The sequence below is a fragment of the Meles meles genome, chromosome 13 (assembly GCF_922984935.1).
Source record: "Meles meles chromosome 13, mMelMel3.1 paternal haplotype, whole genome shotgun sequence".
NCBI lineage: Eukaryota > Metazoa > Chordata > Mammalia > Carnivora > Mustelidae > Meles > Meles meles.
This window is the reverse complement of record NC_060078.1, coordinates 6,399,029-6,426,286: the sequence shown is the minus strand read 5'-3', so window position 1 is coordinate 6,426,286 and position 27,258 is coordinate 6,399,029. Positions and strand designations below refer to the sequence as shown.

At 41.2% G+C, this 27,258-nt stretch overlaps 2 protein-coding genes across 5 annotated transcripts in view; one reads left to right on the top strand and one right to left on the bottom strand.

Annotated features, from left to right (window-relative positions):
* Window positions 1-789: 789 nt before the first annotated feature.
* On the bottom strand, window positions 790-21,161 carry LOC123955560 (basic proline-rich protein-like). The gene is made up of 2 exons (XM_046027740.1): window positions 21,063-21,161; window positions 790-1,689 (listed from the first exon to the last, which is right to left on the bottom strand). The coding sequence occupies exons 1-2, from the start codon at window positions 21,159-21,161 to the stop codon at window positions 790-792; spliced, it is 999 nt and encodes a 332-aa protein (XP_045883696.1).
* The window catches only part of LYST (lysosomal trafficking regulator), a 178,005-nt gene continuing 151,549 nt past the window's right edge, over window positions 803-27,258 (top strand). For 2 of the 4 annotated variants that reach the window (XM_046026230.1, XM_046026227.1), the window contains exons 1-2: window positions 826-899; window positions 23,914-24,003. The gene's annotated coding sequence lies outside the window, so the exon portion shown is untranslated. Of the gene's footprint in view, window positions 900-20,070; window positions 20,302-23,913; window positions 24,004-27,258 lie in introns of all 4 variants that reach the window. The other 2 variants (XM_046026229.1, XM_046026228.1) reach the window with 2 other exon arrangements.

Below are 27,258 nucleotides of genomic sequence, written 5' to 3'. Positions count from 1 at the left end.
AGCGGCCCGTCAGGCACGGGCCGGGCCAGGCCCTCCGCTGAGCAGCCCAGCCTCCCCGTGCTGGCCCGCGGCCCCCGGCCAGAGGCGCCGCCGCTGGGAGGCACCGGCCGCGGCCGCGCGCTGTGCACAAGCGCGGAACCGAAAGACGCGCGTTCGCGCCAGGTCGCTTCCACGGCGGCTTCGCGGCCCGCGAACGGCCTTCTCCGGCCCGAAGGCGAGCTCGGCCCCCCGCGGGAGCCCTCCCGCTCCCACGCCCGCCCCACGCGTCCTGCACCCCGGCCGCCGGCCCCACACAAGGGGGACAGGGCGGGTCTACGCTGACTGGGGGAAGCGGGCGCCGCGCAAGGGCTCGATGCTTTCCGACGGCGGTCGCTCGCTCCTGCGTCTGACACAGCCGGGACCGCAGACAGGGCTACCGCCTCAGGCAAGCCCCCCTCACCCCGCGCTGGGAGAAACCCCAGAGGCCCCCACCCTGAGGCTCGGCCCGCCCCCCCTCCCCGCCTCATTGGCTCGGCCCGCCCCCCCTCCCCGCCTCATTGGCTCGGCCCGCCCCCCCTCCCCGCCTCATTGGCTCGGCCCGCCCCCCCTCCCCGCCTCATTGGCTCGGCCCGCCCCCCCTCCCCGCCTCATTGGCTCGGCCGCCCCACGCGTCACGCCTGCGACGTCGACGCGCCCTACCGGCGAGGGGCGGGGCGCGGGGTGCGCGAGGCGGGGCAGGCGCGCACGCGCAGGCGGTCGGGTCGGGTCCGGACGGGGGAGGGGAGGGGGCGGTGTTCCCGGTTTCCTGGGTTACCTGAGGGGGCGGGGGTGGGGAGTTCGCGGCGGCGGCGGCGGCGACAGCAACGACGACGGGGGATTCTCTCGGTGAGTGGAAGCGCGCGGCGGCGGCCCCACAGCAGGTAAAGGCGGCCGTGGGCGCCGATGACGCCGGCTGGGGGGTCCCGAACACCGTCCGCGGCCTAGAGGGACGGGGGCTTGGGGGCGGCGGCGGTCAGCCAGGGCGGGGGGCTCTAGGTCAGCCGGGGCGGGGGGCTCGCGGCCACCCGGCTGAGGGCGCGGGGGACTCGGCCCCAAGCCCGTCCTCGGGCGTCCTCCCGGCTGCGGCTCTCCGAGACGTCCCCCTCGGCGCCCGGGCAGCCCTGGGCAGCCGCTGAGCGGCGGGCGGGAGCTGCCCCCGGACCCTCGCTGCGGCCACCCGCCACCAACTTTATTTCCCGGCGGGGCGGAGGGCGGGGCGGCCGGCGGCGACCCGCTGCTGGCGGGGTCGTGTGTGCGGTGCGCTGCGGGGGCACGGGTCCCCCCGCCCGGCCCGGACCGCAGGTCGACGGCGGGAGCGGACGGTTCCCGCGCCGCCACCCTGCGGTCGCTCCTGCGCTCCGGTCCCGCCGCGCGGTCCCAGCTGTCATCTCCCCCGGTGCCTCGCTCTCCCGCCTTCCCCGCGCCTGTGACCCCCTGGCCAGGGAGCGAGACACTCCGGAGAGTCCCCGAGACGTCTGCCGTCTGTGCGGGCGTCCCTGGAGCCCGGCCGAGGGGCCCATTCGCCTGCGGTAGGATCCAGCGGTTAGAGAAACGACCCAGGAGACCTCCGCCCCTGCCGACCCCACCGTGTGCAGGTCGACGGCTGTGGGGCGGTGGAGGGCCCGGGTCCGAGGCGTTAGGAGCCGCTCCCTGGCCTTGGCTCTTATCGGGCTGAACAAAACAAACCAGCCCCGTGTGCTCGGCAGACTCCGCACCCCCCCCCCCCCCCGACCGCACTTGGTGGTGGGTGAGGCTTGTTTGGAGCAGATAGAAAATGTTGAGTCTCGTGCTGAATGCGGACCAGCATTTCCTTGAACACCGAGTTCAGCTCTAATTTTCCCCGGCTTTGTCGAACACATCGATAGCACAGACTGTATTGGGCTTTTCTTCCTGATGGTTCCTGGCGGGCCTGCTGCTGCTTTAAACTTCCACACCCAGAAACCTTAAGCTAATAAAGATGTTGACTCTGAGCTTTCATTTTATAGATGCAGTTATAAATCTGGGGTATCTGTTTTACAGAGCTTAGCAACTAGTCAGCAACTTTTTCCCTAATAGCTCTTTGCTGTCTTCCATATTGTTACTGCCTAAAGATTGGAGGAATTAGGAGAAAATGAGTTATTATATAATTTAACTCACATGGCAGCAGTTTGAAAGCTATAAAATGATGTATACATTTAGTAAATATTTATGGAGCATGGACTGTGTGCCCGTTTTCTGAACAGATAAATATCCCCTCCTTCATGGAGCTTACATCCTAGTGGGGGATCTCAGATAATAAAATATGTGCTATGTCATTTTGTGTTAAGGACTCAGAGGAAAAAGCAGGAAAGAGGGAGGATAAGGGGAGAGGGTTGCAATTTTAACGAGAGGTAGCCAGGGGAGACTTCCTGGAGAACGTGGATAAGGGGAGAGGGTTGCAATTTTAAGGAGAGGTAGCCAGGGGAGACTTCCTGGAGAACGTGGCATTTGAGCACAAGATCAGAAGAAGTGGGGAAGTACTCCATACCCCTCTCTAGGGGAAGAGTGTTGAAGCAGCAGGAAAGGCACTTGCAACAGCTTTGAGGCAGGAGTGTACAGGGCATGTTAGAGGACAGCGCAAAGGCTGATTTGGCTATGGTGGAGTGAGTAAAGTAGGAGTAGTAGAATTGAAGTCAGTTAAGTAGGAATGGGAAATCAGGTTGGGTGAAGCCTTGTAGGCCTTTAGACGGACTTGGTCTAACATTCTAAGTAAGAAGGGGAGTCATCCCTTTGAATAGAGAAGAGATACAACAGGCTTTTTAAAGGGTCACCCTGGTGGCTGGAGTGGAGAATAGGCAATTTGGGCCAGGGGGAGGGATTGGGCAGAAGTGGAAGCAGGGATGTTAGCTCTGGGACTCTTGCCATAATTCAGGCCAGAGATGATTATAATTTGGACCAGAGTGGAACTGATGGAGTGGTTGATTTCGGATGAACTGAGGGTAGACTCAAGAGGAGACTTACAGTCATCACAGTGTTTTTCCTAAGTGAGTGTAAAGATGAAGTACACATGTACTGAGATGAGGTTTACGAGGGGTTGGTCAGAAAACAGTAAAATGAGATGTCCAAGTAGAGATTGTTAGCTGTAGATTGCAGTGACTTTGTACTGAAGATGTTACATTACCTTGACTTTACCAGGGGCTTAATATTTTCACCCATAAACTGCCAAATATTTTTCCATACTCATTTTCTTTTTAGTTCTTTTGGACCACCTTAGTCATTTCATTTCACCAAGGGCAGTTTTGTTCTTATATGCTTGCCCTCAGAGCATGTTTGTTAGTTTCAGTTGTAGAGAAGGCCATATAATCCAGAGTTTCAGAATACCTTTGTAACTTGAACACCTCAAATGATTAATCTTTTCCTAAATTATGTTTAGATGACTGGCTTAAGTTCAAGAATTTTTTTTAAGCCTCAGAAATCTTGTTATCAAACGTGGCTTCACTTGGCCATTTGTGAAATTACAATGGAAATGACCTGTATTTTTAATACTTTATTAATGAGTCAGTAATATAGAGGGATTATCCTAATTCTTTAGTTTCATTAAAGATGGCTTGAGATAAATGGGCCATCCCATTAAATGGAGATCTTTTCATCAAATTATTCAGTATTTGGAACAATAGAATTTGGCCTGTAAAATATGTATCAAAACTATATCGGGCTCCTAGAGTTTAAGGTCTAACACTCACATTAAGAACCCAGGTTATAAACTCATGTTTTTAAGTGGATTTTCAACCTAAATATATTCTGACCGTATATTTTTAAAACTGTCAGATTAATAACTAGTTATAAGATGAACCTGGAATCAGTGGGAACACCATATTCTCTTGGATCCTACTTTCTTTTGCTATTTCTTCTCACCAGTATTTGTCCTTGTTTCTCTTAATTCTCTTGGCCTTGATTTATAGTAATTGAGAGAGACCTGATACATTTGGAAACTTTGAATGCTTTTCAGGTCCAATAAAGGGGGGGATCTTATTTAATAATATGAAAACGTAATGCTTAAAGTGTGATCCTTTTAATTCATCAAGAAAAGAATTAAACAGTTTTCCAGAAGGCTAGTTATTGTTGCAACCAAATGTGATTCCTTGAAATTGAAACTCCAAATGCATGAGGAAATAAGAGAACTTCTAGCCACTTTAAATGAGTGAAAGAAATAGATGAACGATAAGGGGGAATACTGCACATACTTAGAAATGTTTATACAACTGTAACCACTCGTCTTTACAAAGTAAAGAGGATAGAGGATTTTTGCCAGAAATCTGAAGAATCACGTATTTTAAATTTAAGAATGGAGTCGGGGGTGGGTAGTGAAGCCTAGAATCTATACACTGAACATCTTGACACTAAGTGATTCCTAGAAAAATTATAAATCAGATTGCCAAGCAGATGCTTTGTAATTTGTGATTAGAAAACAAGGCACTGATTATTAAGACACAGAGTTGTTGTTTTAAGAACAAGTTATACTAACCTCTTGCTCACTTTGCCAAAGGTGTGATAATATTAAATAATCTTTTTAAGTACCTCTCATCTTACAGAGTGCATTCCCATTTATTATTGTAGTTAACTCTCACAACCTCTCTGTGAAGTAGCATCAGATGAGGAGGCCTCAATGGTAGGAGCCCAGGGAAGACATGAAGGGGACAGATGTGGTAGATTTTAGAAAGGACTTACTTAGATATAGGATAAAAGAAAAGGAGGAAACAAAGTGGGCTTTAAGGATTCTAGATTGTCTGACTGGGTGAATGGTGATGCTGGTAATTGATCTTAAATTTGAAAATATAGGTGAAAGAACAGATTTGGAGATGTGAAATTCATCAGTTCACATCAGTTTGGTGAAAATAGTTATTTTTTAATCAGAACCAAGTCACATGTAATTAAAATTTTCAAAATATGTAGGTCACTCTGGAACTCAGAAAAGTCTTAACCAAATAAGTCTTCCTTCATCCAGCAAACACATCCTTTCAAATACTTTTGGTAAGGAAGAGAGGACAGTGGGTAGAAGCTTGAGTGGGGAGATGTGATTGGGGAAGTTTTGTTTTTCCTTAAACATGAAGAGTTAAGGAACTTTCGTGGACTGATGAGAAGGGTCCATTGAAGAGGAAAGAAAATTAAAGTCACAAAATTGAAGTCTCAAGAGAAAGAAGACAATCAGAAATAACCTCAGAGGAAATGGAAGGGTGGGGAACAAGAGTGCAGGTGAATGGGTTACCCTGAAGAAGGGCGGTGATGCCTCTTCCTGTTTAAAAAAAAGAAAAGGAAATAGAGTAGGTACCGATATAATATAGGTACAAGTCCAGGATGGCATCTCTTGTCTCCATGGAGCCAGTTTATCTGCTGAAATTGAGGCAGAAGAGCATGGATTGGGGTATGTTCATGGGAAGAGTTACTGTTGTGATTGGGAAAGGGGCTTGACCAGGGACCACTGACCTAATTGCTGGATAGTGATAAACACCCTTGAAATCACAAATAAGGAAAGCAGCCAATCAGAATGGTTAAGGAGTTTTCTCCAGTAGCTCTATGTAATGGTGCAGAAAGCACTGAATCTGGATGAGGAGTGGAAGTTAGACTGAATCTGGATGAGCATTGGAAGGGAGGGTATGATGTAGAACTTGGGTTGGGGGATGGTATAAAGTCAAGGGACTGAGTGATGATGAGGTTGCTAATGGAAAGGCTGAGCCAGAGGTATCCTGCTTGATTAAGGAAGACAGCGAAGCCAGGATGGGTCTGAGCAGTGTGCAGAACAAAGAAGGTGAAGAATCTCAATGAGGAGCTGTGGGATTTGTGGGAGGGAAGGACTACTAAGGGATGGAAGAATAGGCACATGATGGGAGGTCTTAACTCTAAGACTCTGGAGTGGAAACAGTTGCGGGTGATGGTATGGGCCAATGTACGGCCAATGATAGTAGGTAGCCAAGATTAATAGTGCTAATTACAGCAATGGTAATATTAATAAAAGCTGCCATTTATTGAGTACTGTATACTAGTCACCATACTACATGCCTTCCATAGGTTATCATACTTATTTTTCACAACCACCTACTAAACTATGCTTACACTCTACAAAGTAGAGGTCATTGAAGAAAAGGAAATAAAAGAGCTCTGAATCCTAGTATATAGAGATTATTTGTTCTTACAGATAATGCAGCCCTCAGAATAAGGGCTCCAGACGTTGTATGGAGAGGAAGCGGGAGTTGTATGACCAAGTTCTCCATAAATGGAGATGAAAGACTCAAAGTCAGTAGTTGACAACTATAAATATAGCTGTAATGTAGCCTTAGAAATGGATAAAATGGCATAATAATGATGCACAAGTCACCTTGGAAACCAGGTAATAACCAGAATAATGCTAGCTTGTCTTCCTGGCCTGGAATCTGGGTGTATACAGTGATGTCTTAAGAGGAGGAGATGAAATGATTGCCTTATGTAAAGGTGAAGGATATCACGATGTTTCTTAGAAATGGAACTAGGGTTCCTAAAGCTAGGTAGTAAAGAATCCAGGGAGGAAGAAAGACTCATCTAGTTGTGTGTAAAAAAATCAGGAAGGATAGATGGGCAAGTAGGGTGATCATATAATTTATTGACCAAACAAGTGTTATTTTGAAAATGAAAAGAATGTCATTAATAGTTACTCTGGGACAGCAGGCACAAACCAGAACTGTCGTAGGCAAATCAAGATGTTTAGTCTTATTAGTGACAGGTAACTAGAGGAGCTATCACCTTGGAAAGGGGCTGTGGATGTTGAGAATGAATGGACCCCTAAATTAGAGGGACATGAATGGAGCTTACTAGGCTAAGATTATTCTCTTTAGCTCTATAATACTGCCCTAAAATGTTCTGGGTATGTTTTGTTCTATAAGAGTGTGGAGATTTGAAAGAAGTTCTGGATTCATCTCTATATGAAAATCTATCCATCTCTATATGAAAATTTGGAATCCATTAACGCATAGGTCATACTAGAAACCTTAGAAGTAGATGAGATCATCAAAAGAAAACACAAAGAAAGAGAAGTGAGGCAGTGGACAGAATCCAGAAGCTCACCAGCATGAAGGAGCTAGTAAAGAAGATTCCAACTAAGGAGACTGAACAGGAGTGGTTAGGCAGGGTAGAAGGAAAGCCAAAAGAGATTTGTTATCTCATAAATCCAGAAAGGAGAGATTCAAGGAATGAATGAATGTCGTTTCATATGCCTTATGTTCTTCAGAGAGGTCAAATATGATAAGAACTGGAATGTGTCCGTTGGCAATTAGAAAGTTGTTGATGATCTTGGCCTGACTAGTTTTGGGAAAGGAGTGTGGGCAAAAGTCAGACTGAGGTACATAGAGAGGTGAAGCGAGGCGGGAAGACCACTTCCAGTGGAGACCATGCTTGAGTAACCTTGAAAGAGGGAGGTATTAACAGGATATACATAGATATTTACTTTAGGTAGTAGAGAAGCCAGTGGAGATGAGGGGCTAAAAACTAGGAGGGAGCTGGATTTCCAACCAATGCCTCCTGGTTAAGGTCTAGTTAGTAATTTTGTTGTAATGGAAATAGTGAAAGTAAGAGGAAGATACATTTTAAATCAAGTATGACAAACTTTGTAATAACTACAACTTATCAGAAGCTGAAATAGGTAGGAAGTGTTTATTGAAGAGAGAATTCCTAATTTGGTGAAATACTGTAAGGTGACATTTAGGTTGTGGACTAACTCTAGGGTTCCACTTTTTTTTTCTCTTCATTTTTTAGGGGAAGGATGGTGTGTACACATAAGCATAAGGCTTATTAGTGCAGGATTCCTGATCCCATAACACTGATTTTTTTTTTATAATTTGTGTTGATTAGTTTTTATCAAATAGCTTTAACCAAAGTTTCTTTCTCTATATTGCAACATTAACACATCTCAGGAACACTGCCCGTAGGTTTTAGAGTTTAAAAAGTAACAAGAGATAAATTCCATCTTCTTGTTCTCTGCATGGGGATTCAAAGATCTAGGGGTGCTGGAGCAGGGATTGAGGCAGAGCCTCAGTCTGACTCTTATTCCAGAATTGTATCTCCTACAACCGGCCAAACTTTATTCCTGCTACTTTCTTGCTAAGTCAATTTCTCCTTTCATTCTTTGACTCTGACAGATTGTAGAAGACCAACTTTTTATAAATAGGTAAAGTAGAGGTCTTAACATATGGACTTCTTCTGGTAGAAGAACAAAACGCTCTTGAGATCTTACCTGAAAACCGTAAGATGTTATAAAGTTATTTTTTTATTAATGTAAACACAAGCAAGGGGAGGGGGGAGAGAAAAGCAATTTGGAGCTCAGTCCTAGGACTCAGGGATCATGACCTGAGCTGAAGGTAGACACTTAATGACTGAGCCGCCCAGGTGCCCCTGCAAAGTCTCTTTTCTCGCGTGCCTGGGTGGTTCAGTAGGTTGAGCATGTGACTCTTGGTTTCTGCTCAGGTCCTAATCTCAGGGTTGTGGGATCTACCCCCACCCCCATGGGGCTCTGTGCAGGCTTGTTCACACTCTCTCTCTCGGATGGGTAAATAAATCTTTAAGACATTTTTCAAAAATTAAAAATTAAAATTAAAATAAGTCTCTTCTCTCTTAAGAAGCCTTTGAAAAGAATATAGGCTTCTAGACCAGAGAAATGAGGTTTCTAGAAGCAACTTTTCGAATTTACTGGCTAGCATTTGTGACTATTTCTGGATATTTCAACTGTCTAAAATCATAACAGTTTACTATTTCTGTTATGTGATACTTTTGAATATTAAGTTATATATAATTATATCTGATATAATTATGTAATTTATATATGTTATATATTGTATGTCATATATATTTGGGATGATGCTTGAAGCCTAGTTACACATTTGATAAATATTGATGTATATTAATTTTCTTTCCTCTTCTTTTTGGATTTTTGTTTCTTTGACATGCTATTCTTTATTTATTATTGAAATATAACTAACAGTGTTATATTGGTTTTGGGTGCTATAATGATTCAGCAATTCTGAATATTACTCAGTGCTCACCACGCTGGGGGTACTCTTAAGCCCCTTGATCTATTTTGCCCATCTCCCTCACCTCCCGCCCCTCTGGCAACCACCAGTTTGTTCTCTGTATTTAAGAGTCTGGTGTTGTTTGTTTCTCTTTTTTTCTTTGCTCATTTATTTTGTTTCTTAAACTCCACATATGAATGAAATCCTAATATTTATCTTTCTCTGACTTATTTCGCTTAGCATTATACTTTCGAGCTCCACCCTTGTCATTGCAAATGGCAAGATTGCATTCTTTTTTGTGGCTGAATAATATTCCATTCTGTATATATACCACATCTTCTTTATCCATTCATCTATTGATGGATGCTTGGGTTGTTTCCACATCTTAGCTACTATAAATAATGCTGCAATAAACATAAGGGGCATCTATCTTTTTGATTAGTGTTTTCACCTTATTTGGTTAAATACCCAGTAGTGGAATAACTGGACCAAAGGGTAGTTCTGGTTTGTGCATCCTTTCTCTCCACATCCTCCATTGGTCATTTCTTGCCTTTCTGATTCTAGCTGTTCTGTCATGTTTAAGGTGATATCTTATTCTGGTTCTGATTTGCATTTTTCTTTTTTTTTAATATTTTATTTATTTGACAGAGAGAAATCACAACTAGGCAGAGAGGCAGGCAGAGAGAGAGGAGGAAGCAGGCTCCCTGCGGAGCAGAGAGCCGGACGTGGGGCTCGATCCCAGGACCCTGGGATGATGACCTGAGCCGAAGGCAGAGGCTTTAACCCACTGAGCCACCCAGGCGCCCCCTGATTTGCATTTTTCTGATGATTAACAATATTGAGCATTTCTCTCATGTGTCTGTTATCCATTTGTATGTCTTCTTTGGAAAAATGTCTATTCAGGTTGCCTGGCCATTTATTAATCAGATTATTTGGTTTTTGGTATTGGCTTATATAAGTTCTTTATATATTTTGGATATTAACCCCTTATTAGATATATCATTTGCGGACATCTTCTGCCATTCAACACGTTGCCTTTTTGTTTTATTGATGGTTTCCTTCACTGTGTAGAAGCTTTTTATTTTGGTGTAATCATAATAGTTTAGTTTTGCTTTTGTTTTTTCTTGCCTTGTGAGATATATCTAGAAAAATGGTTCTATGACTGGTATCAAAGACATTACTGTCTGAGCTCTCTTCTGTGATTTTTATGGTTTCAGGTCTCACATTTAGTCTTCAGTCCTTTTTGAGTTAATTTCTGTGTATAGTATAAGAAAGCGATCTGGTAGAGACTGTCTTGTTCCCATTATATATTCTTGCCTCCTTTGTTGTAAATTATATGACCATAGAAGCATGGGTTTATTTCTGGGCTCTCTATTCTGTTCTGTTGATATATGTTTCTGTTTTTGTTCCAGTACCCTACTGTTTTGATTAGTATAGCTTTGTAGTATATATTGAAATCTGAGATTGTGATACCTCTAGCTTTGTTCTTCTTTCTCAAGACTGGTTTGCCTAACACTTATTTAAAGGGATTCATGTACCCCGTGTGTATGTCAGCATTATTTACACTAGCCAAATTATGGAAGCATCCAAAGTATCCATAAATAGATGAATGGATAAAGAAGATGTGATGTGATGTGTATGTGTATAAGTAAATAAAAACATTAAAACAGAAGATCAGGTTGGCTATTTGGGTTCTTTTGTAGTTCCATATAAATTTTAGTATTATTTGTTCTAATTTTGTGAATAATGTTGGCTATTTTTTCTCTACTTTCAAGCCTGTTTTTTGGCATGGTTTAACCATGTCCCACCCCCAGGATTGTTGTTGGGATGGATTCGCTATTTTTTTAGGAACTTGTTCTTGTGCTTAACTGTTTGTTTCAAAGGTAACTGTATCTTTGCTTATTGGAAATATATTTTGGTTAAGTACATTTAAATTTTTTTGTTGTAGCATTTGATTTTTGGCTAAATGTGTTTTCAGTTATTTATTTAGCATAAGTGAAACCAATTCCACATGCTCATTTGAGTATTATGAACTTTTAAAGAGCAGTAATAGTATATTAATTTTTCCTTTCTCTTCCATCTTTAAGATTGCTCTGATCAAAATGTGATTTGCTACAATAGAATTTTTATTAGTTCTGTAGTTCATTTGTCTGAGTTCCTTAGTTTGAAGAAGAATAATCATAATTGCATACATATTATTTTAGCAGTGTAATTATTTGAGTTTGGATGAGTGTAAAATTAAGCAATCCTGAGAATGATTTCCTCTTTTATTATATTAATGTGGCTTATTTGAAAGGGCAACAAAACATTTATCAGTTCATAAAATGCATTCATTGTTACTGCTTCTGGGTATGGATTCATTGAAGTGCACAGTTCAGTGTATCCTGGCCAATGCCAAAAGGAGGTTTTACTGGTGTAACTTGTAGAACAGCTGCTTATGCCTATCAGCTTGCTTTTATGCTGCTTATTAATATTTGCGTGTTTAGACTTTATTAGATCTTTATTGCATTATAACTTAGAGTTCATTAAAGATTAAAATCCTTTACTTTTCTCTGGATTTCCTCTTTAATAATTCTTCCAAAGATGATAATGCTGGTAACTGTTCTTTTTTGCTGTATTTGAATATTTTAGAGACTATTTTTGAAATCATATATTCCATACAGCGGAAAGATATTTATTTTCTCTACACATTATTTCTGAAAAATAGAATCCAGTAAGGTAGTTTTGACAAAACTTGATTATGCACAATTTAGGGCAACATTTAGAATGTATAATTTTTTAAAAAGATTTTACTTATTAACTTGAGAGAGAAAGTCAGGGGAGGGGCAGAGGGAGAGGGAGAGAATCTCAAGCAGACTCTGCCCAGGGTGGAGCCCGGTAGGGCTCTGTCTATCTGAAATGAGACCATGACCTGAGCCAAAACCAAGAGTTGGACGCCTAACGGACTAAGCCACCCAGGTGTCCCTAGAATATGTAATTTTAATCTTAAATGAAATTTGATGTTTACTGTTACTGTATTACTATTTTCTGAATGCTATACTATTATGAAAGTTCACAGTCTTAAAGATAGACATCATCTAGTTTTATTTTTGTTTTAATATGTATAAGAAGAATCGGGATCAGAAAGGTTAAGCATTTTGCTTGAGATCCTAGAGTGTTGAGGCAAAATAGAAAAGCAAAAGTCCCTTGACTTTTAGTGTAGTATTCTTTGTGCCATTAATCTCTTGAACTAATGGATTTTAAGAAAATAATCTCATAGCCAAAAAATGCCTTATACACTACTCAAAGTGATAGTGTTTGGTTTCTTGTATATAATTCATTTATAACTTTAACCCTTTGTCTTTGCACGTGTCTTTGCACATTTTTACCATAGTGGTAGAAACTAAACTGTGATGATACTCAATGAGGCAGAAAAAAAAATATTAAGTGTAGGTTGAATCTGAAATGCATTTGCTTTATGTATGTGTGTATGTGTGTGTGTGTGTGTATATATATATATATACACATTCCTTTTTTATTTCTGTTATCTATCACTCTCACTCACTATGCCCTTCTCTCCTACTATCTGTCCATCTTCATGGCTGGTTAGAGAGCAGTAGATTAAGCAGCAGCATCTGAATTTGATCTCACTGTTAATCTTTCTTGATGTGAAAAGTTTTATAGCAGTGAATGCATTTTTCTGTACTTGACTGCCCCAACTAAATGGTTTTTAGAATAAAGCTAATTTTCACTGTGTCTATAAGAATTATAGATTATTATGAGTAAGAGGAAACTATTGCTATGTATGCTTATGTGGTATCTTCAAAGCTTGTACATATCTGTGCTCAGTATTTCAGAAACTTATTTTACAAAATCTTTTACCTTATACAAAGTATATATTAGAAACTACTGATCATTATGATGTTGCTTAGAAATTATTTTTATTATTTTCATTTCACATTTAGGATAAGATGCCAAGCTCTGTTTATAGTGTCTCCTTAAGAGGTATGGAAAACCATTATTTCTAGAATCGGTTTTAAAAAGCTCTTAAACTGTATATACTGCGTTATAATCTTTAACATAGGAAGAATAAACATGCAAGATTTTATTGCTGAAGTTTTTTGTTTTTAATCTAAAAAGATTTTGTGGAAATTTCTACATGTTTCTGTAGCGCTTTCCTTAGTATCTTAAATGTTTGCTAAGGAATGGAAAAAGTCTTGTATATGTGGCTATTTCTGAAAGCGTTAGGGGCAGGAAGATTTCCTAAAGTAATTTGAATATTAAAATATTTTCTATCATAGTTAGTATTAAGCGAATTAGTTTTTATTTGTTGAGCTCTTACTATTCGTGGCAATACTGTACTAGGCAAAAAAAAAAAAAAATTGTATGTTTGTTTGTTTTAACAAATGAGACCCGACTCCCCTTCTTAAGGGAAGTATAATCTAGTTTGGAAAGAAACAATACAATACTGTAACACAATACGGTGAGTCCTAAGAGGCATGTAGAAAGTAATTAACTGGGAATTAATAGGAATTTCTATAGCAGCAGCAACATGACAAAAAGCATTAGTGAAATAGTGTTGAGAAAGTGAGTACCCTTAGGAGGAATTATGGACAGGGTGTCCTGAGGTGTACCGAGAGCTTGGGAAGGTTGGACAGTGAGGGAAATACAGAGCACCATAATGATAATAGTAATAATGAGTTGGAAACTTCCTCCCTAAGAACTAGAGTGTCGCTTACTATTTTTAAGAAACGTGAATGACAGTTTTAGCAGTTACAGAATTTGGATTGGATGGAAAGTAGACCAGGCAGTGTGACCAGTTAAGAGGGTGGTGGTATTGCAGGTGAGAGAGGGGTTGAGGAGCCGAGGACGCTCAGGCCTCAGGTTGCAGGGAGAGAAACAGATTCAAGGTCGTGATCATAATCGGGAGTAAGTATTGATCTTCCTACGGTGTGCTGGGCACTGTGCAATGCATTTTATGTGCGTTATCTCCTGTAATTTAAATATCCACAACAACTTGATGCGTTTCTAGATAAGACTGAGGCTTAGAGAGAAGAAGCCAAGAAGCCAAGTTCGTAGAGGTAGTAAGTGGCTGCTGTCAAGCCAAAGAACTGACTGGGCCTAGATGAAGTGCTGTTTCGGTTTCTCCCTGAGCGACTGGGTAGAGGCCATCCATGGAAATAGCAGTGAGGGAGGAGGAGCTGGTTATTTGGAGGGCGGAGTTAATGATTGCGGGGGGGGGGGGGGGGGGGGGGGGGGGGGGGGGGGGGGAGAAGAGAAAGTCTTAACGCAGAATACAGACAGATTGCCTGCGTCTGAATGTTGCCTCTGACACTTAGTAGCTCTGTGACCTGAAGCACTTGCTTAACCTTACTGTGCTTCAGCTTTTAACATGTGACAAGTAGGACTCTAATTATACTTATGAGATTGTTGTGAGGATTAAACCAACAGCTGTAGGGGAGTTCTTTTAGGAGTGCCTGATGGGTAGTAGTCACTTGTAGATGGCAGCTACGTCGTCATCATCATTATCATTATTCTGTAGAAACCCAGAGATCTGTCTTGAGGACATATCAGCTATGCAGTATAAAATTTTTAGCACATTCTTCCAGCAGAGATGTAAAGCGGGGAAGAGGAGGGATGATCTACCTGGATGAGCCTTCATGGTTCTGTTTATTGCCACCTCACTATAACCACAGGTGTCTCAATTTCCATTCTTTTATGGTGCTCAGGATCAAATGCAGGCTCATCAGAGATATCTAGTTGCCCATTCTGTTTTAGGGAAAACGAACTGCTTGTTGAAGGGCTTAACTTTGATACATTTTGGTGTCACTTCCTCTGAATTTCTTTTAAAATTCTGCCTTGCTACACCATGGCTGGGCCAGTTTTGTCAAATGAGGAGCCACGATGATTTCTCTCTGGGCCAGTCACAGGTGTCCTGGCAAGCACGACAGAGAGAATTGAGAGTGTTAACCAAAATGTCATGGGCTTAGAGAGAGGGAGGAAAGCAGGCAGTGTTGTTTGTGGACTCCCTGAAATATGAAAAAAAAAATAGTATGTTCACTTTCCTGGGGCTACTGCTTTCTTAGATTTCTACCCGTTGCTCTGAACCACTGTCCTTTTCATTTCATTGAGTTTTCTTTATCAGCCTATGCAATTCTACATAAATTGAAAATATTTCAGCACATTTTTTTGTACTTTAACTTAGCCTAAAGGCATAGTGCAGAATAAAAGTAGGAACAGTACAACTGTTTCCCACCCCACATTTACTGGTTAAGGATTATTGTAGTCCTACATTTTTCTTTTAAAGATTTTATTTATTGTTTGTTTATTTGAGAGAGAGAGAGAGAGAGAGAACACATGCACAAGCAGGGGGAGCAGGAAAGGGAGACACAGGCTCCCTGCCAAGCAGGGAGCGTGATGCGGGGCTTGATCCCAGGACCCCGGGATCATGACCTAAGCCCAAAGCAGATGCTTAACTGATTGAGCCACCCAGGTGCCCCTGTTGTCCTACATTTTTAATATGGAACACCTATATCAGAGCCAACTTCTACCCCTCTTCTGTTGTAATTCCAGTTAGACTGAAGGTGTTGCTTCTTGTTAAAATGTAAATACTTCTTTCGAGGAGGAGCAGAGTGTTTTGCTTCTTGTTGTTTTTCCCCCAGTTCATTTACTTCTTGATGTAAATGGGAAATGTGGAAACCCATGGGGAAAGATAGCATGAAGCTATAGAAGACCTTGAGAAGTTTGGGGTAGCAGGATATTAGCCTGGAGGAGTGAAACTGCATAGGACAGAGTGACCGGATTACTGCCTAATTGCAGTTGCACTTAGTGCAACAGCCAGAAGTTTGCAGAGAGAGGTTTTTGAAGCTTATTTCCAGGTGTACAGATTGCAGTCTAGTGGATTTGAGTAAAGGTTCTGGATAACATTTAGAGGTAGTATTTAGTGTTAAGGAAACTTCTTTGCCCATTGTCTAATTTTTAATTGACCTGACTGAAGAAGAAAGGCTTTGTCTTCTAAACTTGGCTATTTTAGTTCTCATTAATTAGCTCTAAAAATATCATGTAACTCCTAAGGCAACTGTCATGGGACTTAACCGTGGGAGAGCAGACCTGTGGGCTTCAGTTTTTGTCATCTGTAGAATGTGGGGATGGAGAATATGATGCCTAAAGTTTCTGCCATTGTGAAAATGTGTGATTCTAACATTCACATTCCTACCTTTATTTATATCACTTATGAAATGGCATAAATAGTGTTATTATTGTTTTCCCAAAGGGGTTTTTTTTAGTGTTGTGTTGCAAAGAATATATGAGATCTTTGGGAAAGTCATTAATCAGTCTGTATTTCATATATATTAAACTCTGGAGAGATGGGATTTAGCATAATTAATAGTCCATAACGACCAGCCCTTATTTTCAAGAAGGCTGCTTCAAATCACCGCAGGTTCTGTTCAAAAGAATTCATTGAATACTTATTATTATGTGTCGTGTTGTGTTTGATCCTCTCAATAATCCTTTAGTTGATAGCAGTCTCCTCCTTTTTGGTACATATACATTTCTAAAATAATATTCTTTCCAGTGGTAATTTCTCTAATATTATATTAATTAAGAAATTTAGGCAAGCACATAATATTATTTTAAAAATGAACTTGCTAGGACTTTGGGCATTTGATGAAAATTAGGAGTTGGGACCTTCAGATATTACCATTTCATGAGGAAAAGGTATGATTTCTAATCAGGCTTTGAGAGTAAAGTTCGTTATTATGAGCTTTCTTATTGTATTTTTCCTCTACTCCTTTTCTGTAGAAGTCACAAGACATGGAGAAAACAACATACACTGGTACTCCCTACTTTTATTTTCAGTGCTTCCTTGAATACTGTGTGGTCATAAAGTCTAACATTGACATTTCCATACACACTGCTCCAAGGAGGGATTGTAATGATCTCTTTCCTCCTCCAGATGGCACTCTCTACCATCACCTAGTGCTGGGTACCTAGAGGGAACTCTATTTTCCAAGAATGTTTACTGATGTTATATAATCTTCATAGATCTACACAGTAACTCTGTGGGATGGACAGTTCATGGAAAAGGAAGCCAAACTTCACGTTGTGTGGTGGCCAGTAGTTGCTAGATTCACACTCTTCTGCCTTTGTTTTCACCCCCATCACAACCAATTCAACACCTAGGAAAATACAATGAGTAAGGAGATCAGTACATATTTATTAGAATATTTATTGAATAATAAATTTTGGTTGAATTTATGAATGAGTGAATTGATGATAGATCTGATAGTTCTTGGAGAAGAAGCTTGGTGACATAAGCGCCCTTATTCTGCTGTTGAGCTTGAGGTTGTATTTTTAGTGGTCACTGTAATATTTTTGGTAGCACTGATTAAAACACAGAAACGACAAGAGATTTAAAAATGCCCAAGACTGAAGAACATAGGCAGTGATGACTTGGTGTAGGGGAAGTGTAATAGTTTTATACTGCATGTCAAGGAAATGGACCGTGTCAGCATCCACAGGACTGAGCTATCCGCAGATAGCTAAGTTCTGTGATCTTTTGGGTAATGCGTTATGGCAATTAATCACAGAACCAGAACAGAGCTAAGATATCATAGTCAACTATCCAAATGTCTGTGGGGAGTCTCACTCAATAAAAGCAGAGCTGCTGCTGACTAATTTTATTGACCATTTTATTTCCAGAAGGTTAAGGAGATAATGAGAAGAGCTTATAACTCTGAGCCTAATTTCAACTCACTGTGAGGGCTTCATTAGACAAGTGGACATAATGGGAACCCTGAGAGAAACCCAGGTCATTCATTTAACAAATTCAGCAAATAGCTGTGCCACGTGGTGGTCTAGATGCTGTAGATTTTGCAGTAAATGCAACAGTCAAAATCCCTGTCATCAAGGAGCTTTTGTTTTAAGAGCTAACGATGATCTGTTGTCCAAAAAACTAGCCTCATGGTTTACTCAACGGCAGTGACCTTAACCTGCATTTCAGACACCTGCTTGTATGGTTACACTCTGGGTGTTATCATCTGAACTCTTGTTTCAGAAATCTAAAAATTCTAGTATCCTTTCTTCCCTCGTGGGTTTTTTTTTTCCTTTTAATATTCCCTCATTTTTTATTCTTTGATCTCAGAGAGATTGACTGCCTGCCTGTATTGTAGCTTGTGTATCAACATCTGCCTGGCCTCTTTCTCTTTCCTCGCCAGTCTGTATCCCTGTTTTGACCATATGGATTGTTCTCCCGCTTGTACTTTAGTTCTCTTTCCCTTCCTCCACCCACCAAAACTCCCATTTCTACATCGGTGGTACAGTCTGCGCTACCTGCTGCTAGATCCAAGCAGCTGAGCCCTGCTAGAGAGTCTCAACCACCCGAGAAAAGTAATTCTACCCAAAATTCATGGGTTTTGACCTTTGCCAAGCTCTCAGCCCACCAGAAATTCTTTTTACTTACCCTTGGTCACTATTCTCTCCATCCTTATCTGCCTGCTTCTCGTTTTGCATTTTGATACCAAACTTAACCATAATTCTGTCAGGGACTTGACTTGAGCTGCTCTCTCTGTCTGTATGCCTTTACTCCCCAATTTTCTTTCTTTCTTTTTTTTTAAGATTTTATTTATTTATTTGACAGACAGAGATCACAAGCAGGCAGAGAGGCAGGCAGAGAGAGAGGGGGAAGCAGGCTCTCCATGGAGCAGAGAGCCTGATGCGGGGCTCTATCCCAGCACCCTGGGATCAGGACCTGAGCCAAAGGCAGAGGCGTTTAACCCACTGAGCCACCCAGGCGCCCCAACTCCCCCCATTTTCTCTCTTCCTTTACATGTTCAACATTTAGTGAAAGATTACACCCTTCATGAAGCTTCCCTGACTACCCAAATTGGATTTAGTGTCCCCTTATCAGTACACAACACCCTGTGTGTTGGTTTGCCTTTGCCACTATAATGGGACCTTCTTAGAGGCAGAGACTGAAATTACTTTCACATTTTGTGTTCTTAGTACCTAGCACAGAGTGGGTGTTTTAGTAAATGGTAAATAAATAAGTAAGAAACAGTAAGAGGAATATGGAGGAAATCTGGAATTAGAGCATTGGAAATACAGAGTTATTTAAAAAAAAAAAAAAGGAAATACAGAGTCCCTAAATTTCCAAGTAAAGATAGATATGATGCCATGGATGTAGTCTCCAGAAGGGAAAGTGTGTGTAAGCTGGCCATAGGCAGAGTTTTTATTGAACAACTGGAAATAGTATGTGAAGAAAAGAGCAAGGTCAAGTGGCCAGATGAACTCATATTTTAAAATAACATGTGCGGAAGAAGGAAAGGAGGATATGAAACAAAAATATATAGATGTGGATGCAGGAATCTCATGTAAAAGAGGAATACAGCCCTGAGAGAGAATGCGCTGAGGTTTTGAAAAAGGTTGAGGCTGACCTTTTACATTTTATATATAGACGATAAACAGCAAGCAGATAATAGATTTTTTGTTTTAAACAAACTGGTAGCCGCACTTGTGGTGAGCACCGCATAGTACAGAGTAGTTGCCTCACTACATTGTACACCTGAAACTAATGTAACATTGTGTGTCAACGCCACTCACATTTAAAGATTAAAAAAAAAACAAACCTGACCCTATAATTGCATACAGAGGGTAAATGAAACTCAGCTTCTGTTTTGTTACTGACTTCTCTGACATGAAGAATGCTCTCCACACAGATTAATAAAGATGGATGTAAGAATGATAATAGAAACTTTAAGCCCATGATTAGAGAGGAGATGGTACCAGAACTTCTGGCTGCCCTAAATGCTCACATCTCAGATTCAGATTCTGAGAAAATGTGTTTATGTCACTGATGAGTGGGTAATCCTTGAGCAATTCTGGGGAATTTGAACACTATTAGAAAGTTCCAAAATTATAAAACAAGAACATAGAGTGAGCTTGATGTTATCTCCACAAACAATTCTAGAGATCAACTTAAAAGATTCTCAAATATTTACAGAAGGAAAAGATGAACAGTAAGGGTTACAGGGGTTTTCTAAGAATAATTCCTTCCGGATAACCCAGTTTCTACCTTTGGCAGGGACACTGTGGGCACAGATGGGAGAATGCTGTGCCTGTCATCTATTTAGACTCCCATAAGGGATTTGACATCCTCCATTCTGTCATTCTGTGCTTGCAAACATGTTGGGGAATTGGACTGGCTGAGGTACAGGTCCAGGAATTGAAGAGCCGAACTCAATCTTAATTACTAATGACAGCTTCATAAGAAGTCTCTTACGGGCAGCTGTTGCGACCCCATTCCACTCAGCAGGTAACACCTCCTCCTACTTCTCACTCTTAGCCTGCAGCCTTGCAGTTTATTCCACCAAGAAAAGAGAAGCACCAAAATATTGGTCCATTCACTGCCAGATATACCAATTTTTCTGCATGTGCTCACGTGGCCTGTCATCCTTTTGGTTCCGTTACATGAACTGCCGGTGTGCCTAGCACGTGTACGCCGCATCCCCTTCATACTGCCCACTGCAGTGACCTCCTCTCATTCTAGTTTTTCTTCTATTTTCCGTTCTTCTTTGGAGAAATATGCTATATAAACATGCTATAATAGTTTCTCAGCTTACAAATATGCTGTAATGTCACTTGTTAAGAAAAAAGAAAAAGCACCACCTCCCCCATCCCATGTTGTGTTGAGCTGTCCCCAACTCCTTGCTGCCCTTTATGGCAGAACGTGTCAAGCACCATCTTAAACTCCTTGCCCCTCTTCTTCACCGCCTTTGCCACTCCACTGAGACCATCTGACAAGGTTGTCAGTGACTTCCATGTTGCTGAATCCAGTGGTCCGTTCCCAGTCCTCGTCTTACTCAGCCTTCCCGCAATACTTGACATGTCTGGTCAGCTTTTCCCATTGAAGCTTTCTTTACCTGGTCTTTCGGAGGTACCACAGCCCTGATTTTTCTCCTGCCCTACTTGCTGCTCCTGCTCAGTCTCCTGTGTTGGATTCTACGCCTCTCCCTGACGCGGGGATGCTAACCCCAGGGCTCAGTCCTAGAATCTTCTTCTCTGCTTCATTTATACGCATTTCCTAGGTCCCCACAGATCACTACGATAGCCACTGGCTACAGTCCTGTCGTTGCAGAACGCTCTGTTGGACAGCACGCTCTTGGCTACTGCCATCCTCCCAGTCCTGTTTAAACACATCTGTAGGCTGGTAACTTCCGAATTGACCCACCAGGTCCAGCCTCCCCACCTGCGCTCCAGTTAGGCAGATCTGCGGGGTCCTTCGCTTGGTTCCCACACCACCTGTCAAACCTAACATAGCTTACACTGAACTTTATTTTCCCTTTTATCCTGCTCTCCTCCCAGTCTTGAATGTCACTACACCGTGCTGTTCTTCACACTGGCTGAAAATGCCTTGCAGACTCTCTGCGGTGGGAGGCAGACAGGAAGGAGACTCCCGTTGTTGGGGAGAAACAGTTCCGGGGCAACACTTCTGTTTCACCTTTCCACACTTTACTTCAATCCCTGGCAAGTGGGAATGAGTGACTTCTCTCACTCGTTGTAATACTTTTTAACTTCTCTTGTGCTCCGTATCCAATGCATCAAACATAAACTAACCTCAAGGCCCTGGGATACTTTTCCTAGATGCTCACGTGGCCCGTTTTCTGACTTCATTCAGGCTTCTGCTCAGATACCACCTCTTAGACAGTCCTTGTCACCCTCTCTGAAGTAGCATCCCAGTCACTCTGTATCCTTACTGTTTTATTTTTTTATAGCACTTACTGATATTACAATATGTTTGTTTTCATCTGTCTCTACCTCATGGAATCCATGAGGGTGGGGATTTTGTTTTTGCCCTATTCCCAGTGCCAAAAATAGTAGCCGGCAGATAATAAATGTCCCATAAACATATGTTGAATTAAATGCCATATTAATGAAATTTCTGATGAAATGAAACTAAGAGGTATAGCTAATACACTGTTAGGTTTTTGCTCTTTGTTTTAGCCATTCATGTTTTATACTTTACCAGTCACTGTATTAGAAAAACTTATTTTCCTTTGTTCATTTATAAGATTATAGGTACTTTGTTATTATGCTTTTCATTTATTTTAATATAAAAATTCTGGTAACATTGTTGTGAGGAGGTTTTATTTATTATGACATTATAATAATAATTGCATTGGAAGTTGGATATGATAGTAACAAGGATGATTTTTAAATTTAGCATTTTGGCTATAAAGTAGAATAAGTGATAAAACAGGGTCCCCATCCTTAAGGAATTCATGACCTTGGGGGTAAGACAGTCATAAGTACCTACAGGGTGTTTATGTAGTTTAGAAACAAAGGCAAATACATATAATGCCCTAGGGACATCTTCAGTCTATTTTTTAAAACTATTTGCAGACTTCACGGACACCCAGCATAGTGCAGGATGACAAAAGTTCGAATGCAGCTGTGTTTATCGAGGGTGGTGGCGGAGTAAGAGAGGTCACGCTGACTGTGCTGGCTGGTAGAATTACGATCTCGGATAGAGTGAAACTCCATGGACATCCAAGCTGGGCTGTGCAAAATACAGATAAAGAAGCCATTCCAGTTTAAGAGATTTAGAGAAATCACTCAGCATGGCCTAGAAATGTCCCCCAGTAACAAAGAAAAGCAGACGGATCCAGTTGTCTGTCAGCTTCCACTTCTCATGGCTGTGCCGAGTTACCTGGAGTCACCGTAGCATCCCCAGATGGATGGCTCTGCCTTGCAGTAGTCCAAACTGGAGGGTAGTCGGAGTCATAGCAGTTAATGAAATACCATCTTTAGACTCATAATTTGATTGATAGTTTGCCTTTCTGTAATTTTAGAGTTGAAAATATGTGGGTGGCTTGTATGCGCTGAGGACGCGGCAGGAGCAGGTACGGAGGGTGAACTGAGACTTCATTCCAGGGCTTTCTCCTTTGGTTGGGCAGTGACCCACTTGCCCCTGGTGCTCTGAGTGTGGCAGCAGGACTGAAGCTTAGCTTGTGCTTGGGTAGCTGTGTGCCCAACGTGGGGCTGACCAGTCTGGGAAAAGGTGTCTTTCCTGCATCACGCGAAGCCCTGTGTAGTCTTAACAGCCCCCAATCCATTTCCTGCCTCCTTTATCCTCAAGTGCCTAGAATATAAGTAGTTTGCCAAACTGAGGGGAATTCAAGAAAGTTCTCTAGATTTGGGCATTTTGAAGGAATTAAAGATCACTCTGATTTAAACACTTGTTTCAAAATAAACATTCACGGTTTCCTTGTACCTGTAATAAAATATTTTTTATGCCTTGCCTGGGCACAACTATAGAGAAGGGAAAACAGGTAACTAAACAGAAGCATTTGTTGCTACCCTAGAAGTAGGAATTTATCCTTTAGTGTTCAGAAATAGCCTTCATTGTATTGTACACAAAAGGTTAATTCATTTTTAAAACTTGAACAAGGATATGAAGTTTGGTGGTAGTTTATTCATTGTTTGGTTTTAGTATTTTTTGAGTTTTCATATATCCTCAGGTGCCTTTCACTCTCACAGGTGAGTAATAACTTGGCTACCCATAGTATGTATGTCGATGGTATTCCACTGCCTCTTAGACTCAGTGTTAGGAAGACCGATACTGCGCTGATTCCCCTTATAGTTAACTGGTGATTTACCTGGAGGTTGTGAGGAGTTGGAAGGAAGGGAGGAGAAGGGATCTGTGATCAAGTTGCCTTGTTCAGATCAAGTATGCTCCAACACTTCCTGTCTCAAGATTCCATTGTTGGAGCTCTAGAAATTTCGTAGTGTGTTGTTGAGGTTCAAAAACTTCTTTGGCTTCTTTCACATCAAATATGAAGACTGGCCATTGGTTTTTGTGTCAGAACTTTATTAAAATTACTTGTTTTACTATTACCATTAATATGTTTGTCTTTTCTTTAAATAGGTGAGGCTTTATTCTAGGAGTATTTGTTTCATCTGGTTCATGAGCTCAAATTATAAAGACTCTAAATGTTACAGAAGTGTTGAGAGATTGGTAAGTATTAATGTAATAGATAAAAGCAACCAAAATACTTGTTTCTGTCTAAGCCTTTGAAACTACATAGTTATGTGACATTAATTAAAGCCCAAAGTACAAACAACTAAACTTGCCTTTAGTAGAGATGGATATATAAATTGTAGTGTATCCATACGATGGCCTATTGCATAATGGTTTAAAGGAACAATGTTGAGAGGAAAAATAAAGTTATAAAAGGATACATATGTTATACTATTTATAGTTAAAATAGTTAAAACAGTATTGAATATTTTTGTGGCTATAAACATGTAAAAACTTATAAAAACATGTATAGAAATGATAAACATCAACTAAAGAGAGGAAGAAGTGAGGTGGTGTGTGACTTTCCTGTACTATACATACACACACACTGATCTGAACACTGCACAATGTTAATTTTGCTAAATCTGAGCTTTTGCTATATCTACCTCATATATATTCTTTGTACTTTTCTGGGTGTTTGAAATATTTTTTTTTCAGTATTTAAATTTATTTATTTTTTTCAGCGTAACAGTATTCATTGTTTTTGCACATGGGTGTTTGAAATATTTTTAAAAATTTTTAAAATATATCATGCAGGGGCGCCTGGGTGGCTCAGTGGGTTAAAGCCTCTGCCTTTGGCTCAGGCCATGATCCCAGGGTGCTGGGATCGAGCCCTGCATTGGACTCTCTGCTCAGTAGGGAGCCTGCTGCTTTCTCTCTGCCTGCCTCTGCCTACTTGTGATCTCCGTCTGTCAAATAAATAAATAAAATCTTTAAAAAATATATTAATTAATCAATTAAATTAAATATACCATGCAATCATCTTTTCAGTTGGCATTCAGAATGGCTGAAAGGCATTCACTGAAGTTCAACATCCCTATTAGATGCGCAGGAAGAAATGAATATTTATTAATGTGCAAGGCAGAAGTGTCCCCCATCACCCCTACTGACGATGTTCTGTTAGTGCTAACTAATGCACTTTGAAGAGTGGAAAGTGTGTGAATACTGGTAGGAGAATTCAGAATTTTTGTTATTTGTAGATGATAGGGTTTTATGTCTGTAAATCTCAAAAAAAATTAATGAAAGTTCAGTAAGAAGTTTGGATATATGATTACTGTATCAGCATAAATATACTTCCATTTGCCTCCTACATACCAGCTCTCTTTCCTAATTAGATTATATAATGGAAACAAAATCCCATTCAGAACAACAGCAAACGCTACAGAACACCCTGGAAGAGACCTAACCAGAAATGTGTAAAACCTATTGTAGGAGGAAGTAACAGCAGTTTCTACCACAAACACATAAAGAATAAATGTGCAAGTAGTGTAAGGATGTTCATTGCAGCTCTGTTTATGATAATCAAAACTAGAAATAGCCTAAATACTCAATAAGAGATTGGCTGCATAGTTAACAGTCCTCTATATAGTGAGCAACATGTTACATATGCATGCAGCAGCGTGCCAGAAGCTAGCGGAAAGAGTAAGAGAGAGTGCATGTGAAAAGATTTCTAAAATATCTACGTGAATCAAAACAGATCAGATCACTGATACATAATACCCTATTTATGTAACTGTGTCTATTTTATATACATTTAAAAATCAGGAATAATGTACATTTCTGCATATGTTGTAATGGTTTTTTTTTAAAGATTTTATTTATTTATTTGACAGAAAGATCACAAGTAGGCAGAAAGGCAGACAGAGAGAGAGGAAAGGAAGCAGGCTCTCTGCCCAGCAGAGATGTGGGGCTCGATCCCTGGACCCTGGGATCATGACCTGAGCCGAAGGCAGGGGCTTTTAACCCACTGAGCCACCCAGGTACCCCTATTGTAATGTTTTTTGCCGACCTGGCATCTTGTGCTTTTAGGACGTAGCATTGAAATGATTTCCTCCGTAATTGTCATACCTAAATATTCATGCTAGTTATTATTATCTTCATTTCCAGAAAATAGACCCTAATTATTACCGTAATTTTAAAGTTTTTTACATTTTTAATATTGCTAAAGTTGCAGTGTGCCTTGTAATCAGTGGTGTCTACTAAGCACTGGGAGCCGGCTGCACTTGGTGAAGGGGTCGCTCTTGCCTGCTTACGGGGGAGCTCGGTCCTTAGTGGTTCATTTCAGCGCTTTAGCTCAGTTACACACTTGCTGTACTACATCTGATGAGTTTTAAATATTTTCGGAAACTTTCTTCTGATCCTATGTGCTAAGATTAGGTGCCAGCATTGAAACTTTCAGAATGATGTCAGCATCTTTGGAAGAAAATCCCAAGAACAGTAGTGTAGCACTCTTAAGAATGGTGGGTAGTCTTGACCGCCTAGAAGGTGAGATAAGAAGGCATTGTGTTATACTCTAATTGGCAGTGTTACTTGTTTTAGTGGTGTACTAAATAATTATGTACCTTAAAATCCGTGGCAGAGTAGGTGAGATAAGTTAATAAAATCGGTAACTATGGACTGAATATAGATGTTTATATATTATGTACATATTATAATATATAATTTATATTAATATGAATTATAAATTATTTGATTTATTGAATAATTTTACCTTATGAAAGCTTTATAAAAAGCCAATATTTATGTAAGGGAGGATATTTTGGGATAATGAGTAATGTACATTTTATTTTTTATACTTTTTCCTAGTAATCAACAATATTGAAACTAATGATCTTTGTTATGCTACAGAGGAGACTGTTACTATAATAACACCTAGTATTTTGATGGGAATCCAGGACATAAATCATCAGGCCCCAAAATGGACAGGAACCAAAGTAATATTAAGAATTTCTTTAGTCTCCCTCTTTCATGTCTATCTGCTTCCCTTTGTATCCTAGTAGTCCATTTTCACCCTGTTGTTTTCTTCTGCGCCTCAGCTACCTCACAAGGACTACTACAGGCCCATCTTTATGTGGCTTTTCAACTTATCAGCTATGTCCTTTTATTCAAATTCCTGAGACAGAAAGAGCCCGATTGGTGGTTGCCTCTTTGCAGGTGGCATCAGACAGGTCATATCTTGCCGGCCAGATGCATGTCGGCTGCTCCTGAATCAGGTGTGCCTCGCTTGGTTAGGGCTTAGAGGCTGGCCTTGCCCCTTGGGAATGGGCACAGTCCTATGGTCCACCGCCTTCTCCGCAGAGGCTAGGAGGCACCCCCCCCCCCCGCCCCCTGCCCTGCCCTTGGGCGAAGCAAGACTCCACAGTATACTTCTTATTTAATCTCTCCAGGTTAAAACGTTTTTAAAGATTATTG